A 20,855-nucleotide genomic window follows, 5' to 3' on the forward strand; every position below is an offset into this window, starting at 1 on the left:
GGTCGCTTTTGCAATGTGAGCCTATGGACCCCCGACCTGAATCTCCATAAGCTTACATTGAAATAAGTAGCACTAACCTGCACATAGGTCCCTGTGTAAGCTGGAAAAAGAGGAGAAGAAGAGGAGTGGAACTGCGCTGGAAACTAGCGAAGCCGGCAGTCGGTAAGTATTTTCATACAACTACACTGCATTGCATTCATGTTTAGAAAGGATTAAATGTAAAATGTTTGTTGGAGTGCTTCTTAAAGTTGCTATTGCTCTCAAATTCTAGAATTATGTATGTTACAAAAAATGAATAAAGATAAAATTTCAGCTCACCCCTGAGATGTAATCCCAGTCTGGCATGGAGCACGGAGTCCTCGCTGCTGCACAGCGCCTGGGTCAATGAGGAAGTGAAGATGGATCCAGCTCAGCACAGCGGGCAATTAATTAAAATTCAACAATCTTTATTGGCAAATCCTTTTAAAAACTTGTAGAAAAGACAAAAAATGGACATCTCAGAAGACAATGCAAATATTATGGGGTGGTGTGTATAAAATATACCAAGGGGTCATCCATCTTCACTTCCTCATGTTACAAAAAATACATTCCCATATTCTGTTTTTCCAGATGACTAGATCTCAGATGGGTATGTATTAATGAAGTTTGTGAGTTTTTTTACTCATGCATCTAAACTAAGGTAATCTTACTTGGCAATTGTGCAGCTCCCACTGAGGAATCTTTTAAATTTGAATCATCTTATGTTGCTGCGCATCTTCCATGAAGCTGTAAGGTTGAAGGATTTATTAATATCCGAGCAAGGACCCTTATGGTGCATTGTAGTGGTTGTCACTCTATTGTTTTACATCTTGATCAGCCTTTTGTTTTTCAGTTAATATCATTAAGACATGATTTCTGTATGCTATAGCAAACAGAAGTGACTCAACCTTAGGAGAGGAAACTACTTAAAGAAAGAATTGCCACTGAAGAATATCAATTACGAAAGAATGTAACTTGACAGTCAATTGGTGATTCAGAGTACAGGGAGTAGTAAACGATCTTTTTTTTTTGTATTCTACTTAACTGTTTTATAATGCTCACGAGTAAGGGGTTTTCAGGACGCAAAATGATAAATTTTGTTGTTTTTTTTCACTAAAATTGTATATACAGTATGCTTTAGCACAACATTTTTCACAAGTAATAGGAGAAAATGGATCCCAAAATTTTTGTGCAGTTTCTCCCAAACATGGCAATACCTTATTTACGAATGAAAAATACTGTTTCGAGACAAAGCAGTGCTCAGAAGGATAGAAACGCTATTTGGCTTTTGGAGCACAGATTTGTCTGTAATAGTTTGCAGGTGGCACTTGCAGAACCCTAAAGGTGCCACTACCTTAGAAAACCCCAAAGTGATCCCATCTCTGAAAGTACATTCCTCAGTGAACTCATCGAGGGGTGTGGTGAGTATTTTGAACCCTCAAGTGCTTCACATAATTTTATAGTGCTGACACTTGGAAATTAAAAATTATGCTTTTTGTCTGATAAAATGTTTTTAGGCCCAAACTTTTTATTGTCACAAAGGATAATAGAAGAAGATACACCCCACAATTTATAAAGCAATTTATCCCAAGTGCAACAATATGTGGTCAAAAAATACTGTTAGTGCAAATAGTTGAGCTCAAAAGGAAAGAATCACTGTTTTGCTTTTGGAGCTCAAATTTGGCAATAATACTTTGTGGGTGCCACTTGCAGAGCTCCTGAAGTGACAAAGCAGCATAAAAAACACCACTAAGTGACCCTCTTTTGAAAATTAAACCCATCAAGGAATTGATTGGAGTAGTCTAAAACTAAGCAATTCCCCTCTGTTTGTCTACCCTTGTTGTCTATAGAATTTAGTGGAGATCGACTAGTGTTCATCTCCTCCCATCCCTAGCCTTAGCCATATGCCAGGGAAAGTCAGGGTGAGGCACGCGTGCGGCGATTTGTGAAGAGCCAATATAGGGATGGTAGTTGAGACAGGGTGACACTAGACCAGACTAGGAGGTCTCCACTCCCCCCTTTCCCTAGTGTCTGGGCTCCCTTTCCCCTCTTCCCTCTGTTTTGCACTAAGTCTTTCCCACACCTTGCATGACATCTGCAGGAGGAGGCTGTTGCTGCTTGTAAGAGGTTAATCTACTAGAAGAAATAGCTGCTTGTAAACAGTCATAGTAATCTGGAGGGACATAGCTGCTTCTTCTTCATCTGACATACATGCAAAGTCCACAGCAGCCACTCGGAGGATATGCTATGACATGTTTTACCTCTGTTGCAGTGCCTATACTCTCCTTTTTCCTGTTACTTCATAATATAAAGGAATTCATGTTACACTACTTCTTATCATTATATCCAACATTAAGTCAGACAACAGCACAGGACTCCCCTGTGATTCCATGTCGCACTCCGTTTCTTTCCACACAGTGCTATTTCTTAGCTCAGAGGCAGGAAATCTCATAAAGCTGTCATGATAGTGAGATGGTGGAGAGCCCTGACTTCAAGCTTTTAGACAACAGAAAGGAATTATATTCATGCCTCTGAGCTCTGAGATGCTACTTGTGGCGGGAGACTGGAAACATGGAAATATCTGTATATACTTATCTCTATCTTTTACCTCATGAAGTATCCCAGTAGGTGATAGATCCTGTTTAACCTTTATTCTTTTTTTCTTGTAGCTTTTCACTCCACAGAAACCCCAAAAAGGGTTGTATGTCTTTGGAGATGTTGGTAAGTGATGCTTTTATATATTCACTTTTCCCATAAATTCTTATTATCTCATAAATAAGCAAATAACTGTTTCTCTTACTCACTTATTCCAGAATAATGCTGAAACCCCTACAAATAATGGAGGAAAGGAATGTCCTGATAAAGTTCAGAGCTAAAGAATGTGAAAAAGTTGCAGTATAATACTCTAAAATAACCTAATAAAGTGCTAATAAAAATAATGCTAAAACTGCTTTTTAATAGCTCACAATGAAAGACTACTCCAATAAAGCCTTATATGTGCTTAAGGTTCACTGTGATTTCATGGCGGCAGTATGCTACATAAACTCTCCTAATGCGCTATCCTAATGTGTGAACATGTTTGTCGGGGACAGAGATGGACTAGAAAGGAATTGGAACTATGATATACAGTTGCAACCAGAAGTTTACATACACTATATAAAAAGACACATATGCATGTTTTTCTCAATATCTGACATGAAATCAGAATAAACCTTTTCCGTTTTAGGTCAATTAGGATTACCATCATTTTTAATATTTGTCAAATGCCAGAATAATGAGAGAGACAATGTTTTAAGGCATTTTTATTACTTACTGCAAAGTCAAAAGTTTACATAAACTAAGATTACTATTCCGTTAAACAATTCTGGACTGCCCATATGATGATGTCATGTGTTTGGAAGCTTCTGATAGATTTTTTTGGCAACATCTGAGTTAGAGACATACCTGTGTATGTATTGTAATGCACACCTGAAACACACTGCTTCTTTGTGTAGCATAATGGAAAAGTATAAGGATATCAGCCAAGATATCAGGAAGAGAATTGTAGACTTGCACAAGTCTGGCTCATCCTTGGGTACAATTTCAAGATACCGGAAGGTGCCTCGTTCATCTGTACAAACAATTATACGCAAGTACAAACAAGATGGGAATGTCCATCCATCATACCGCTCAGGAAGGAGACAGGTTCTGTGTCCCAGAGAGGACTGTGCTTTGGTCCGACATGTGCATATCAATCCAAGGACAAAAGCAAAAGACCTTGTGAAGATGAAGATGGAAGCTGGTAAGATTGTGTCAGTATCCACAGTGAAACGAGTACTGTATCAACATGGGCTGAAAGGCCAATCTGCCAGGAAGAAGCCATTATTCCAACAGAAATATAAAAAAGCCAGATTAATGTTTGCAAATGCACACAGGACCAAAGACCTTAATTTTTGGAGACATGTCCTGTGGTTTGAGGAAACTAAAATTGAGCTTTTTGGGCATAATGACCATCGTTACGTTTGGAGGAAAAAGGGAGAAAATTGGAAGCACCATCCCAACTGTGAAACACGGGGGTGGCAGCATCATGTTGTGGGGTTGTTTTGCTGCAGGAGGGACTGGTGCACTTCACAAAATAGATGGCATCATGAGAAAAGAAGCTTATGTGGCAATACTGAAGCAACATCTCAAGACATCATCCAGGAAGTTAAAGCTTGGGCGCAAATGGGTCTTACAAATGGACAATGACACGAAGCATACTGCCAAAATAGTAACAAAGTGGCTTAAGGATAGCAAAGTCAATGTTTTGAAGTGGCCATCCTAAAGCCCTGATCTTAATCCTATTGAAACTTTATGGGCAAAGCTGAAAAGACAGGTGCGAGCAAGGCGACCTACAAACCTGGATCAGTTACACCAATTTTGTCAGGAGGAATGGGCCAAAATTCCCACCAACTATTGTGAGAAGTTTGTGGAAGGATATCCTAAACGTTTGACCCAAGTCATTCAGTTTAAGGGCAATGGTACCAAATACTAATGAAATGTATGTAAACTTTTGACTTTGCAGTAAGTAATAAAAATGCCTTAAACATTCTCTTTCTCTCATTATTCTGGCATTTGGCAAATATTAAAAGTTATGGTAATCCTAATTGACCTAAAACGGGAAAGGTTTATTCTGATTTCATGAGAGATATTGAGAAAAACATGCATATGTGTCTTTTTATATAGTGTATGGAAACTTCTAGATTCAACAGTAGTTACTTTAAGTTTGATATTAAACCCATCAAACAATCACCGACAAGTCAAGCTAAAATCAGACTTTAGGATTTTTATTTTGTATATTGCCCATATAGTAAACAGCCTACATCAATATAACTAACACAATAATCCCCTTGCATGTAATATAACAATTTCATGAAAATAATATAGTTCCACCCAAAAGTTCCACCGAAATTAATTTCTAAATTTACATATTGTGTTTAATATATACTGAATTTAGTTTTTAATTACGGTATATCTTTACTCAAGAAACGTTTTCAAACTCCTCTTTTGATAACCTAGATCCTAAAGTTTCTTGAACCAGTGTTTTTAAAACGTTTGCAACAAGTTATTAATTTTATACAGCATTAGAACAAAATGTTCTACTTTAGATTCAACAGTAAGAATTTGGATTAGATGACATGGTAGGAATATGGTCAATCCCATCTCACCAATTCAGTGGAAATACTAATAAATTGTATGTGTCTTTTTACTTAAGGTACTGGTAAGACTATGGTAATGGACATGTTTTTTGCACATGTTGAAGTTGAGCAGAAAAAGCGAGTGCACTTCCATGGATTTATGCTTGATGTACATGAAAGTAAGTCCTAATTTGGCTTTTTCTTGTCGTGCAAAGATGGTGTCCTGCAAATATATCCATGATCATAATAGGTTTGTCAATAAATGTGTGTATATATTGGATATTAAATATTGGCTTTTAAATTACAATCGAAATCTTGTACGATACGATTAGAAAATATCCTAGAAGGGAAGGTTATAATAATAAGAGAAAGAAAAGATGAGATTTTGGATAACGGATTCAAGTGACTTGATGTTTGTCTGCAGCAAATCTGTGCATTTATTACGTGTTTTTGCTTGCATTTTTCTCCCATTTATTGTTAAAAAAACCTTGAAAGAATTGATATGCTGCAGATTCGAAACGCTTTGGAGATTCATATCCGCAAGTAAATAAAATAGCAGCCTGTGCATGAGATTTCAGAAATCTAATCCACTTTGATGGTACTGAAAAACACTGGATTTTTTCAGCAGGAAAAAAAAAATGCAGAAAAAAAGCAGCATGTGCACAAGCCCTAAAGGTTGCTGTGTTAGACAACAAACGCAGGTATCAGTAGAAAAGTTGAGTTTGTACGTTCTCACTGTGTTTGCGTGGGTTTCCTCCGGGTTCTCCGGTTTCCTCCCACACTCCAAAGACATACTGATCCAGAATCCAGATTGTGAGCCCCAATGGGGGCAGAGATAACAATACTTGTAAATGGCTGTAGAATATGATGGCGCTATATAAGTAAGCATAATGAGTAATTTAATAAATAATAAATATGCAGTGATTGTCATAAGTTAAAGTGATAAACTGCAAATCAATTTCTGCTGTAATCTGTAGTTTAGTCAAGGGTTTATCTACAGATATTTGCATTTGATCATCACCTATCATATTTTTGTCACTTAGGCTAAGTTCACATGAATGTACAAAAAATCATCGATTTTCAGTCAGATAAAAACAAGCAATTTTTCATCTCTATTGTCATCCATATGCCATCCATATCATATCCATTGTTCTTCACCAGCTGTGAATAAAAACCGTTTGCTATAGGAATGATCCGTATAGAGTTAAGATATTGCCACTTCAAGCATGTAAATAGCGAATAATTGCGCATACATATATATCTAGAAGTGAATTAGGAAATTATTCTATCTTGTTTTAATATAATGTAATTATAGTATCATCATGACAAGAGTGTATATATAAATGTTTGGCAAATAGATTATACTGTTTTAATTAAATATTAATGTATTTGTTATAATGCCTATGTGTATATATACAAAGAGGGTGGTCCATTTAAGTTATGATATCACTGTCATGATGCCACAAATTGGATTTCAAACATACACATATTATGTGGTGGAACAGGTGAATGATATTGAACATTAATGTAAATTAATATAGCTTATGTGGCCACTAATGGCTACTACGAGCAGGCACGCGGCGGTAAGGCAGCCTGTTACAATTCAGTATAATTTGCCTGCATATTCAGTAGCTACAAGTAGCAGGTGCCTTTCGGTTTGATCATATAATGTCCTGTGTGGAGTGTTACAGCACCTATAAGTGCTATAACTATTCTGGTTGATATTAGGCACGCTGTGGCTCTCATTAAAACTCTGCTACCATAAACGCCTACATGATACTATGCAAGCATGACTGCCTGATAATAGAGTGGCCTCTAGAAGAAGCACGATTAGGTAGCGAAACGCGCGTTAGGACGAAGTCCTGACCAAGGATATAAGCTGTGTGCGGTATACAGGGACAGATTGGAGTGCACCCTACCTGACAGTCACGGCGCACTGTATCGGTTCACTCTATTGTCATGCAGGCATGCTTGCATAGTATCATGCAGGCGTTTATGACGGCATAAAATATTATGTGCAGTCTCACTATTGAGAATGGATTCTCAGAAAAAACAGGTCCGAAAACAATGAACAAGCTTGATGTGAAACATCTTCTAGCTGAAGAGAAGTTTCCTCATCAGCGACAGTGTATCCGGATCCTATATCTCCCTCAAGGCTTAGCCTGGAGTCCTATCTTCCTCTGCTGCCTGCAGACTAGACGTGCCCCGGGTCCTCAATACCTCCGTTGAGTTTCTCCAGCCGGCTTTTGGGACTCCTGCGTGAGGAGATATTTACACTGCTTATCCACTGTCTGAGGGTAGGGAGCCCCAGTCTACCCTATCAGCCAATTTCCCTGGCTGTCTGCCCGTAAGGCTTCCTGTCACAACTCTGACAGGACTCCAACTAACACTTTCTGGAAAATTCTCCAGACATTACCTAGGATGCCCCGCCCCTGCGTCAGTTAATTCCTCACTGTCATTCTGGTAGCAGGCTCTCACTAACAGCTGCGCCTGACAGTGGCATCTTGTGGCTGATTAAAAGTACTACAGCCCCACTAGGAAATATGTCAAACTAAACCCTAGATATACTCCACGTCTGACCGAGACACTGCGTTTCCCCCTCTACTCTACTGACTGTACCACTGAAGCTAACCCCTTAACTTGACCTAACAGCAGTTCAGAGAGATCTAACTATGGGAACATGTTATTTTAACTGCTTCAATGCCAGGGGAAGGTTACACCCTTCCTCACTATTACATGTGCAATACAAATATTGTTTCTGTTTGTTTAGGAATACACAGACTTAAAAAAACGTTACCAAAAAGAAAGGTGGGATTCATGGCTAAAACGTATGACCCCATTGCCCCAATAGCTGAAGAAATAAGCGAGGAAGCTTGTCTACTGTGTTTTGATGAATTTCAGGTAAGTTGTGATAAACTTTTGATAATGTAGTAATGGTCTGCCTAATATGTTTGTGGGATCTCATATACAGCTCTGAGCTCTACAGAAGAACCTTTAACCATTTATAAAATACAGTATATAGTATTTATAAAATACAGCATATAATATTATATAATATAATATGGTACATATTAAGGAGAAGTGTCACCAGGTTTCTGCTACACCATCTGAGAGCAGCATTCTGTAAGTAGAGACAGATACCCTGATTCCACCAATATATCACTTACTGGGCTCTGTGATATATTTTTGATAAAATTACTGTTTTCTCTGCTGCAGATCTAGCAGTCCTCTGAATGCTGAGCTCTGTATAACCCCACCCACACCACTGATTGGCAGTTTTCTATGTACACTGTGCATAGGCAGAAAGCTGCCAATCAGTGGTGGGGGTGAAGTTATACAGAGCTCATGAACATAGACGACTACATGGCTGCAAGCTTTACTAGTCCTTTAGTGATAATCTCCTGCTGATATAGTGATTCTATCAAAACCAGAACCCAAGTAAGTGGCACATCGCTGGAATCATGGACTCTGTCTTTGAATTAGGTGGCAAAAAATTTGGTGACTGATTCCCTTTAAGCACCTGAACAAAGGAAAACTCTATATTGAATGTTATTTGTTGCTAGATGCCATACACCATTTCCTTATCAATCAAGTGACTTTGTATCATTTAAATATGGAATATACCTTCATGTATGGAATATGCCTTCATGTATGGAATATATCTTCATGTATGGAGGAAACCTTCATGTATGGAGGAAACCTTCATGTATGGAATATACCTCAATGTATGGAATATACCTTCATGTATGGAATATGCCTTCATGTATGGAATATGCCTTCATGTATGGAATATGTCTTCATGTATGGAATATACCTTCATGTATGGAATATGCCTTCATGTATGGAATATACCTTCATGTATGGAGGAAACCTTCATGTATGGAATATGCCTTCATGTATGGAATATGCCTTCATGTATGGAATATGCCTTCATGCATGGAATATGTCTTCATGTATGGAATATGCCTTCATGTATGGAATATACCTTCATGTATGGAATATGCCTTCATGTATGGAATATGCCTTCATGTATGGAATATACCTTCATGTATGGATTATACCTTCATGTATGGAATATGCCTTCATGTATGGAATATGCCTTCATGTATGGAATATACCTTCATGTATGGAATATACCTTCAAACTAAAAATTCTAAAAACAAAATAAAAACTGAAATTTCAAACAGGATGCGCATGCTTTGTGCCAACACTAATTACTGGTTACATATGCTTATATTTGCTATTCATTATGTGGCTCTGTACCAATCAGCCGATGACAGAGTCCCAGGCACTTACACATGTAAATTAACTATTAGATTTTTCTTTTCCTTTTTTTTTTTCCTTAGTTAAGTGAGTCATAATAGAAAGCAACTCTAGGTCATAATAAATCTTTTCTCTTAAATGCTAATGAAATTTCTCCATTCTCTTCATTAGTAGACTGCCATTAGTGGTAATTTGTAGCCTTCTCTTTTGTTCTACAGTATAATGAATGCGAGATACTAGAAAAAAAAATAGAAAATAAAAAAAAGACTATTACAAGAGTACGTTTCCCATTGTTTTTCTGCTTACTTCTCCTGCTCTGAAACAGAGCTGTAATTTTACTGTATAAGTAAAGGGACAAGATCAAAAGAGAGTAAATTGGCAAGCTAGCACATCAAGTGACTCTTGCTTTATTAATTAGATAGCTTTTACAAATCAATTTATTCTCCTAAGGCAAAAGGCATTCGTAGCGTGCAGCATCAAAACACTACATTATAGCCCCAGGCTGATCTATTCAGTGGTTTTTCTTCTTGTATCAGAGGGTTTGGTATATTTCTGCCGGTTATATAATCCAAATGTTATTACAGAGCCTTTCCAAACACTAGTTGGGAAGTAATGTTTGCCTCTGTAAAAGGGGAATCATTACAACTGTAATAAGACATAAAGAGGAGCGTTAAATGCACGTAAATTGCATGCCAATTATCTGACGCTGCATACAAACATGGATTGTGTAACTCAAGTAGAGCAGTTTATAATGACACCAGTGTACCCGTTTATCTGCCTTACCCAAGAGTCAGATTGCTGATGCATCTGGACATTTTTTTCCACCCCTAACTTTTTAACTTGTTTTCTATTGATATTTATAAAAGTTCTTATTGATGCCCTACCAGGCATGGTCTGGCTGGATTGTGAGATTTGCTATATTGAGTCCATCTATGTGGTCCAAAATTGGAAAATAGACATAAATATAAACTTACCGTTACATATTCTATTTTTTTTTTTTTTTTTTTTATTGAAGGAGGATCAGCTTCTGTAATGTACCGTGAACCATTCTCAGACGTTCATAGTAATGTATACTGCTTTCCAAATTATTATTCACATGCTATTTTTCCTTGATTTTCCTAAATGGTCGATGCAATTGAGTCAGTATAATGTTCAAATCGTCAACCGTTAAGAGTATAAATCAAATTTTATTTAGTATTTTTTTCAAAGCTAGAACAACACAAAATGCACTGTTTCAAATTATTATGCACATTTTATAGGTTGTAAAGAACTGAAAATGGTCATTTGTTAAATTGGCAGAATTACGAGGTCACATTTACTGAAATCAAAAAGTTTTTCAATTAAAAACACCTCAACAGGCCAAGTTACATGTTAATATAAGACCCCTTCCTTGTTATCATCTTCAGAATTCTTACATCCATTGAACTTGTGAGTTTTTGGATGGTTTCTGCTTGAATTTCTTTGCAGGATGTGCGTATAGCCTCCTAGAGCTGCTGTTTTGATGTGAACTGTCTCCCACCCTTATAGATCCTTTGCTTGAGGATACTTCAAAGGTTCTCAATAGGGTTGATGTCAGGGCAGGATGGTGGCCATACCAAGAGTGTCTCTCCTTTTATGCCCATAGCAGCCAATGACTCAGAGGGATTCTTTGCAGCAAGAGATGGTCCATTGTCATGCATGAAGATGATTTTGCTATGGATGGCACATTTTGTTTTTTTTTCTACCATGAAAGAAAGTGGTCAGTCAGAAACTCTGCTTTATATACTTTGCCGAGGTCATTTTCACACTTTCAGAGACCCTAAAGGGACCTACGAACTCTCTCCCCATAATTCAGGACCAAAACATGACTCTTCCACCTTGTTGCTGACGTCGCAGTCTTGTTGGGACATGATGGCCATCCACTACTCCATCCATCTGGACCAGGGGTCGGCAATTAATTTTCCCAAGGGGGCCACATGACAGACTATGACTGATGGAGAGGGCTGAAACAATAGGCTGAAATTAATTCTGTTCAATATTAATATTAACATATTCCTAATAATTTTTATATTAATATTCATTGTATTACTTATTCTTGAGCAGAATTAAGTATACTGACAACCCCCCTATATGGAATATGAGCCTACACACAGCCCCCTACATACAGTATGAACCCCCACATAGCACCCTATTTACAGTATGAGCCCCCACACAGCTGCTCTATATACAGTATGAACCCTCACATAGCCCCCTATATAATGATCCTCCATATATGCCCTACTTACAGTGAGCTCCCACCCATATAGCCTACAAAATACAGTGTGAGCCCCCACATAATCCCCTATATACAGCATGAGCCCCAGCACAGTCCCCTATATTCAGTATGAGCCCTCACATAGCCCCCTATATATAGGCACACATTTTATACATATATGAAATAATAATAATTATAAGAAAAAAACATATTGTCGCCTCACTTCCATTCCCCTAGCGCTCTGCTTCGGTCTCCGGTGCACTAAGGCTCCGCACAGCAGATGCGATGTAGTGATGTCATAGTGTCAGTCACACACGCTGATTGGTGGAAGAAGGAGCCAGCCGCTCCATCCAGCACCAATGTATTCACCTGAGGATCCAGATAGCTCTGATACCTAGATGCGGGCAGGGGAAGGGCATGGTGCGGCCTTTTCGCTGGCTCTCTTAGCGGGCCGGACTGAAACAACCAGAGAGCCGGATGTGGCCTTCGGGCCGCACTTTGCCCATGTCTGATCTGGACCATCCATGGTTGTACGGCACTCATCAGTAAAGAAGAGTGTTTTAAAATTAGTCTTCATGTATGTCTGGGCCCACTGCAACCATTTCTGCTTGTGAACATTGGTTAGGGGAGGCCGAATAGTAGGTTTTTACACAATGCATAAACAAAATACCATCTTTGAGCTTATTTGAAAAACTAAAAATTACATCTTTATAACATTTAAATCCAATTTGCATAATAATTTGGAGCGGTGTGTAGATGAATGTGGTATTACATGGAGGCCCTTCATTTAGTAGATGGACAGTTGGGTATGATTAGTATTTTCTCTTAAATAGGAGAGTATTGTCTCTTAAATAGTAGACCTTACCTTGGTAATTCCCTATATGATGAGATCTTTGATCTTTGAGATCTTATGACTTAACTCTCTTAAATCATATCTAGTTTTAAAAGAGAAAATTGAGCAGTACCCCTGACATGTTATGTTCAGTCCCTTCTTCTACGCTTAGTAATAGTTTGCACCTAAAATCAACTGCCGTATCTTTTCATTATTTCTGTTTAACACCTTTCCGACGCGGCCAATTTCTGTTTTTTCGGTTTCATTTTTTCTCTCTTCTCCTTCCAACACATATCTCATAGACCTATGAGGGCTTGTTTTTTGCGAAACGAGTTGTACTTTTGAATAACGCCACTCAATTTACCACATAGTGTACTTGAAAACGGGAAAAAAAATTGCAAGTGCGGTGAAGTTGTGGAAAAAAATGCAATTCTGACATTGGGTTTGTTTTTTGGGAATTGTTTTTACGGTGTACGTTGTATGGTAAAAATTACCTTGCAATATAATTCAGTACAATTATGGCAGTGCCAAACTTGTCCTTTTTTTTTTTGATTTAGTGATGAAAAAAATCAGAACTTTGAGAAAAAATGGTATTGATTGTGTCGCCATTTTCCTGGAGCTGTAACGTTTTCAGTCAGTGGAGCTGTATGGGGGCTTACGGTTGCAGGGCGAGATGATGTTTTTATTGATAGCATTTTGGGGAAGATATGACATTTTGATCTCTTGTTGACGCATTTTTTGCAGCGACCAAAATTACATCATTTTGGCGTGTTTTTTTGTTTACAAATAAAGTTAATTATCTCTATATTTTGATAGATCGGACTTTTCCATACCACATGTGTATTTTTTTTATTATCCTTATTTTTAATAGGGGAAAAGTGAGGGATTTTATATTTATTTATTTTTTTCATCTTTTTTTACTTTTCACTGTATACTGCAGTATTGCTGCATATAGTAAAAATCATGGTCTCTATTGAAGCCCAGCCACAGGCAAGGTTTCAAGAGAACTCCATAATGACAAGCACGGTGGTCTTCAACAGACCTCTTGCTGTCATAGCAACCTATTGGTGCTCTGCGATCACGTCATGCCACCCGCAGTTGTTAAAGGCAGGTCTTGGCTGTAACACACAGCCATTACCTGCAGTGTATGGGGCGAGCTCACCCCTTGAGCCTGCTCCATAAACCCGATACCAACTTGCACCGTACATGTATTGGAGATGTTCTTAAGGGGTTAAACTCCAGTCGGCATGGTTTGCTAGTAGAGGCCCAGCCATTGCATACTGTAAATCCGAAGGACTAGGCACTCATTTAGATTTGAGATAGTAGAAAATGTATTTGAAATCCAAAAGTGAGTGTACAACGTTTTGGTCATTGATTCTGATCTTCATCAGGGACACAAATGGTTTTTGCAGAGAGACATGGATCAAGCGGTGATAAAGCGCTAGATGAGAAACACAGAGCGCTCTCACCTTGGCAGGCATCCTGTATTTCTCATATAGCGCTTTATCACAGCTTGATCCATGTCTCTCTGCAAAAACCATTTGTGTCCCTGATGAAGGTCAGTGAATGACCGAAACGTACACTCATTTTTGGATTGCAAATAAATTTCCTACTATCTTATATCTGAGTGCCTAGTTCTTTGGATTTACAATATCTTCTAATTAATCATGTACCAGAGGGTACACCTCCCTACACCTTTTTCTGTCAAGTCTTCCTAACAGTCCGATAATCCTTTTCTTCTATGATCGTAAAACAAAACTGCATTTTCTATTAGTGATAAGATGTGTTTTTCAATCAAGAACGCATCAAGCTTTGTTCTAATATACAGTATGTCAGGTGAAATTTTGTTCAACTTGTTTTAGAAATGACAGTCTACTGAAGGCACATTAAAGGGAATGTGTCACCAGGTTTTCACTACCTAATGTGAGAGTAGCATAAGATAGAGATAAGTAAATTGTTCCAGAGATGTCACTTACTGGGCTACTTGCTGTAGCTTGATAAAATCACTGTTTTATAAGCAAGAGATTACTAGAGAACTAGTAAATCTGCTGCCATGTAGTCCTCCATATTCATTACCTTTGTATAACCCCAACCGTTCAACTGTTTGACAGCTTTCTGCCTATGCACAATGCACACAGAAAGCTGCCAATCAGTGATGTGGCAAAGTTATACAGAGCTCAGCATTCAGAGAGCTGGTAGATCTGCAGCAAATAAAGCAGTGATTTTATCAGAACAGCAGCAAGCAGCACAGTAAGTGACACATCACTGGAATCCCTGTCTCTGCCTTACATCATGCTGCTCTGGGATGGGATAGAAAAAAGCGGGTGACAAATTCCTTTTAATAATGACTAGATGCCTACAGAGACTTGATGGTATGAAACTGTAAACACCAAAATGCTACTACTATGAACAACTACGCCACCTGTGCACAAAAAGATCGAGGCACTGGAACTGAGCTAGTGGGCACTAGTTACTACTGGCAATGTACACATTATGTGGGTGTGCTGAGAGGGAATCAGAAGAACACCAGGGGACTCCATAACAACTATATAGCAAATATATCTAAACACAGGAGCTTTTTAAAAAACTGATTCCAGTGTAAAAGGTGTTGCATTCTTGATCTAAATGTTTGGCACTGATAAAAGAAAGCTTATACTCTTCTCCCGTGCTGGCGCCGTTCCAGCGGTGTCAACACTCGCGTCCTGGGGGCTGTCATGCAGTTATGGTACGTGAGCCTAGTGCCCAATCAGCGCTGGCGCCACTGTCTCTGCCTTCGGTCAAATCGAACATCAAGAGGAAGTGAGAGAGCAGCCGTAGCCTTGACTTCTTCTTAATGTTCGATTTGTCTGAAGACGAGGACAGTGACGCCAGCGCTGATTGGGTGCAGGGCATCATGTGTCATAACAACCACACGAGACTCCCGGGACCATGACTGCTGACACCGCTGGAATGGCTCCGGCACCGGAGGTGAGTATAAGCTTTTTTATTTTATCAAGGCTAAGAGTAGGGTATGAGAAGGGGTTGTCTCCAAGTAGTGGACAACTTCTTTAAAGGGGTTGTCCACTACTTTATATGATCCCCCAATGTATTCCCCCAGGGCCCATAAGTGTTTATCTAAATACCTTGTGGTGCCTTTTCTGCCAGTGAGCGGCACTATCATTGGCCGCTCACAGGCATCATGTGACCCCCAGCTGCAGCCGGCTCTGACCTCCGCTGACATCATGACAAGTCCAGGCTGCAGCCGAGGGTCCCTCTTTCGCGTTCCGCCGGTGGCTGCTGGGCTGTGGGCGAGGTTACCCCGCGTGTCACACCCGGCATCCACCGCGCACTCTCCCTCTCCTCATTCACTGGGAAAACGCGCGGTGGATGCTGGGTGTGACGCACGGGGTAACCCCGCCCACAACCCAGTGTCCACCGCGGAGAGCGTGTCACTGATGTCACGCCTCACTTGATGTGACATCAGTGACGGGTCACGTGATGCCTCTGAGCAGCCAGCGATAGCGCCGCTCAGAGGCAGAAAAGGCACCGCAAGGTATTTACAAAAACACTTCTGGGCCCCAGGGGAATACATTGGGGGGTTCATATAAAGTAGTGGACAACTTCTTTAATCTCAGGAAAATTCCAGTGATGCTGGTTAGTCAAATTCCTCATGTTAGTTTGAAGGACTTTAAGTTACCTTGTAAAACAATATCATTTACTTTTTATAAAAAAATTAAGAAAAAAAGAATTTGCACTTCAAAGGGCAAATCCATAAGTATTTTATCAGTTGGCAACTTTTTAAAGATGGTGAGATGTTCTAGTGGTTGGGGGAGGAGCAGAGTGTTCTAGCAGTTTCACACTCTGTCTACATACTTGTCGGTAACCTTCCGACCCTCATCCACCACTGCCAATATGTGAACAATGAGTATACAAACATCAAGAAGAAGAGAACCAGTGTTACCAGGTGTACACACATAATGGTATAGCTGTCCACATTCTGAATGTCACAGAAGCGCTGATGCAATTAATCAGTGTAAATGCCCTAATGCGTATGTCTTCATTTAGCTTGGTGTTTGCATGAAGTGCGCTTCCTTTGTGCAGCTTATTGGGTTGTTGGGAGGTTACAGGTTAAGGTCTATTGAGGAAGTGACTATGAACAATCGTTCCAGACAATAATGCTATTAATAATAATAAATCTCTGGCTCGCTATGAAGCTACATGGATTTCAGATAGGCCATCTGCTGAATTGTGTTGTTCACTTATTCTATAATAGTATCTGTATCATTTGATTCCACTCAATCGCAGAGGACAAGTAGCTGACTAAATTGCTGTAACCTAGTATCTTCTCATCTTTCACCATTTATAGCGAGAGAATAATAGGAATGTAAAATAACATTCTTGTTTTGTGGTGTTCATTATGTCGGCTCTAATTAAATGGATCACCCTAATGTTTATAGCGACTTTGTGAAGGAAGCACTTGTATTCTTTCAATTAAACATAATGGTATTCGCAGAGCCTGGATGATATGATGGTAAAAGCAAAACCGCTATCTACTTTAAAAATTGCATGTTTTCAACCGGAAAATTGCACATTTTCAGCTCAAATCTTGACTTAAATAACTGCCTAGAGCCAGATATTTAGGAATGAGCGCCATTGTTTAGTCCACTATTACTTATATGTTCCTTTACTGAAGGCTCGGTGCAATTACCCATAGTAATTTTAATTTGTATGATTCACCAACTTGACTTTGATTGGACTAGCCGGCCATCTGTGTTTATGTTGGTTGTCTCAACTTTCCCCTGATGACAAATGTTGGGGAACGAAGTATGGGGCTGTAGCATCCTATTTGCTTCAAGGGAGATAAGCTACTGCCAGAGTTGTCTGGCAGTGGCTTAGGGTCCATTTACATAGGCCACCATAGCGCATGTTACTGATCAGCGGCCATTTAACAGACTGTTTGCATAGGCAAACCATGGTTTAGATGCACACTGAGTGATCTGTACTAGATCGTTCACTACACATGCCCTTGTTCTCGGCAACGCAAGTCCTGCTTTGTGGAGCTCAAAAGATCATTTCATCAAACGAATGAGCGTTTTGCTCATTCCTCTGGTGATCGGCAACCTGTTTAGGCTACAAGATAGTTGTGAAATGAGGAACGATTCTTTCGCATTGTAAAGGACCATTACTCCCTACCCCCCTCCCTATTCAAAACTCATGTATACTAAGGGTACTAAAAGTACACAGCCGACCTTCACACTTGTGGAGATTTGTAATCAAGGTTTCGGCCGAAAGTTGCTTGTGACTCTACATGGAATTAATTACTAAAATGGGGTTAAAGAAGTTGTCCACTACTTGAACAACTCCTTGTCGTACCCCTCGCTTGGCCCTCAAAAAATAAAAAAGCCTATACTTCCCTCCCGGCCCGACGCTGTTCCAGCGGTATCGGCACTCGCGGTCCTGGGGCTCCTATGTGGTTGTTGTGACACATGAGCCCGGCGCCCAATCAGCGCTGGTGTCACTGTCTCGGCCTTTGGACAAATTGATGATGAAGAAGATGTCAAAGATCAGCTGCAGCCCGGACTTCCTCTTCCTGTTTAATTCGACAAGAAGGCGAAGACAGTGACGCCAGCGCTGATTCGACGACTGGTTCATGTGTCACAACAGCCACACGGGAGTCCCAGGACCGCGAGTGCCGGCACAGGAGGTGAGTATAAGCTTTTTTATTTTATCGGGGCCAAAGTGAGGTTCGAGAAGGAGTTGTACTAGTAGTGGACAACCCCTCCAATCCCTAAAAGGTTTTACAGTTTTATTTAGTGAAGTATAATCACAGTGGAAAAAGTTTAGACATTTTCTTGACACATCTTAATAACCCTTTATTAAGTATTGTCCTTAAAGGGGTATTCCCATTGCATTCATTTATTGTTTATACACCACTGGAACCAGCAATTATCCTACAAACGGAACCTGTCTCATGGTGATGTCAATGGCAAGGTTGACACGTATCTGAGAAAGCATGCAGAACTTATTTGGGATTCCTATAAAAGTGAATGAAGAGAGCTTCTCATGCTTAAAGGAAATATGTCAACAGGTTTTTGCCACTGAATCTGAGAGCAGCATAATATTGAGACAGAGACCATGATTCCAGAGATGTATCCCTTACTGGGATGTTTAATGCAGTTTTGATAAAATCACTGTTTTATCAGCAGGTGATTATCACTAGAGGACTAATAACCCTGCTGCCATGTAGTCCTCCATATCCATGAGCTCTGTATAACCCCATCCCCCAACACTGACTGACAGCTTTCTGGGTACATGGGCTGAAAGTTGCCAATCGGCTGTGTGGACGGGGTTATACAGAATTCAGTATTGAAAGAACTGCAGCAGAAAAAAATGTGATTTATCAAAATGACAGCAAGCAACTCAGTAAATGCCACCTCACTAAAATCAGGGTCTCTGTCACTAAATTATGCAGCTTTTAGATGGGGTAGCAAAAACCTGTTGACATATTTCCTTTTACCACCTCTTTGTTCACATTGATGCAGTTTAGGTTATCATTCCTAAAATAGGTGGAGATCCAAGGGGTTTGACTAACATCTATCAGACATTTATGTCTTAAATATCTGAGATGAGAATATCCCTTTAAGTTATCACAATTTAAAGGGGTTGTAAAAGGAAAAAGCTCTCATCACTTGAGGCTATGTGCCCACGATGCAGAAATGCTCCGGATTTTTTCCTGAGCGTTTCTGCATCTCCCCTGGCAGAAAAAACACATGCAGATTGTACATGCGGATTGTACATGCGGATTGTACATGCGGATAGTACATGCAGATTTTATATACGTTTTTCCTGCCAGGGACATGCAGATGTGAAGCGTTTTGATCATGCGATTCGCATGCAGGTTGTCAAGCTCTTTCCAAGCGATTTTAGCATCACTTGGAAAGTGCTTGACAACTTGGTCACACTATATAAATCCATCCAACCGGCATGGATTTTATATAATGTGACCAAGTTAGTTAAAATAAAGAATAAAAATGGTAAAAAAAAATTATATATATATATACTCACCTTCCGATGGCGTCCGGTCTCCCCGGTGTCTCGCAGTGGTGTAAAAGGACCTTCCATTACGTCATTTAGTCATGTGACAGGTCACGCGACCGCCGACGTCAGCGGGTGCATGACTCGTCACATGACTAAATGACGTCATGGAAGGTCCTTTTACACCACTGCGAGACACCGGGGAGACCGGACGCATCGCTATGGAGACCGGGGGCCATCGGATGGTAAGTGTAATGTATATTTTTATTTTAAATTCTTTTTTTTACAGGTACTATGGTACCCAGGTCTGGAGGAGAGTCTCCTCTTCTCCAGATCCGGGTACCATCCACACATTGAATCGCTTAATATCCACATGTGCACATGTAGTCATGCGGATATTAAGCGATTCAGTGCAGGTCAATGGCAGCAAAATCGCCGCAATTCCGCAAAATAATTGGTAGCGCTGCATTTTTTTCCGCAATGATAATCCGGAGCGGAAATTTCCGCAGCATGTGCACAGCACATGCGGATTATCATTGGGGAACATAGCAGACCTTATACCAAGCGGTTTTTAAGCGTTTCTGCGGCGGAATTGCCGCTTCGAAAAACGCTTAAAAAACGCATCGTGGGCACACAGCCTGAGAGGTAGGTTCTATAAAAATAACAAAATTAGTCACAGCAGCTGTCCCCTCCCAGGTCTAGCGCAGGCCTTTCCGTGGTCTGCATTGGCATCGGAGAAGATGACTGCGCAGTTCAACCAGCCATAGGACCGCTGCAGCGGCTAGGTGACTTGAACTGCTCACCATCAGAAAAAAAGTAAATTAAATTAGTCATCTAACTGCTGCAGCATATTACAAGCCACAGTAGTCCCGTGCCTGGCTCAACTGGTGACATGTCCGCTCATTAGGGAGTTACCAGTGTTACATGTAATGGCCGCTCTCTGCTCTCCTGATCTCACTTCAGAGCTGTGTGTGATTATACCTGACACATCTGCAGGTTCCTCTCCGCTTCAGCTTCCATCTCATAGGAAGATAGGGTTGCAATATTGTTACAATACAGCAGAGCTGTAGCTGCTAATGTGTTTGTAAGGAGACAACGATCAGTTCTGCTGTTCTGTGTTAGTTACATATATCACACTGGTAACTCCCCCTTTTATTTAAAGTAATCTCTGGAGGCAGATTCTCATGCAGATCAGTGTCCGGCCCACAGTCCTGAACAGCTCATTTACATATAAGAAAAACATAGATTTCTCTGGAATAAGACATCAGATCGCAGATATCAAGGCATTATTTTATTCCACTTCCTATAACCTACATGCCCATATAGACTGCTTAGGGGG

General features: G+C 39.9%; 1 protein-coding gene across 2 annotated transcripts in view; it reads left to right on the forward strand.

Moving 5' to 3' along the window:
• AFG1L (AFG1 like ATPase) overlaps nt 1-20,855 on the forward strand; it is a 130,940-nt gene that overhangs the window by 41,674 nt on the left and 68,411 nt on the right. For both annotated transcript variants that reach the window (XM_073675812.1, XM_073675813.1), the window contains exons 3-5: nt 2,688-2,739; nt 5,252-5,353; nt 7,945-8,075. In XM_073675812.1, the coding sequence (XP_073531913.1) occupies nt 2,688-2,739; nt 5,252-5,353; nt 7,945-8,075 (285 nt within the window). The remainder of the gene's footprint in view (nt 1-2,687; nt 2,740-5,251; nt 5,354-7,944; nt 8,076-20,855) is intronic.

Source organism: Phyllobates terribilis, unplaced genomic scaffold (assembly GCF_046119375.1).
Source record: "Phyllobates terribilis strain yellow unplaced genomic scaffold, ASM4611937v1 Scaffold_3__8_contigs__length_932513732, whole genome shotgun sequence".
Classification (NCBI taxonomy): Eukaryota; Metazoa; Chordata; class Amphibia; order Anura; family Dendrobatidae; genus Phyllobates; species Phyllobates terribilis.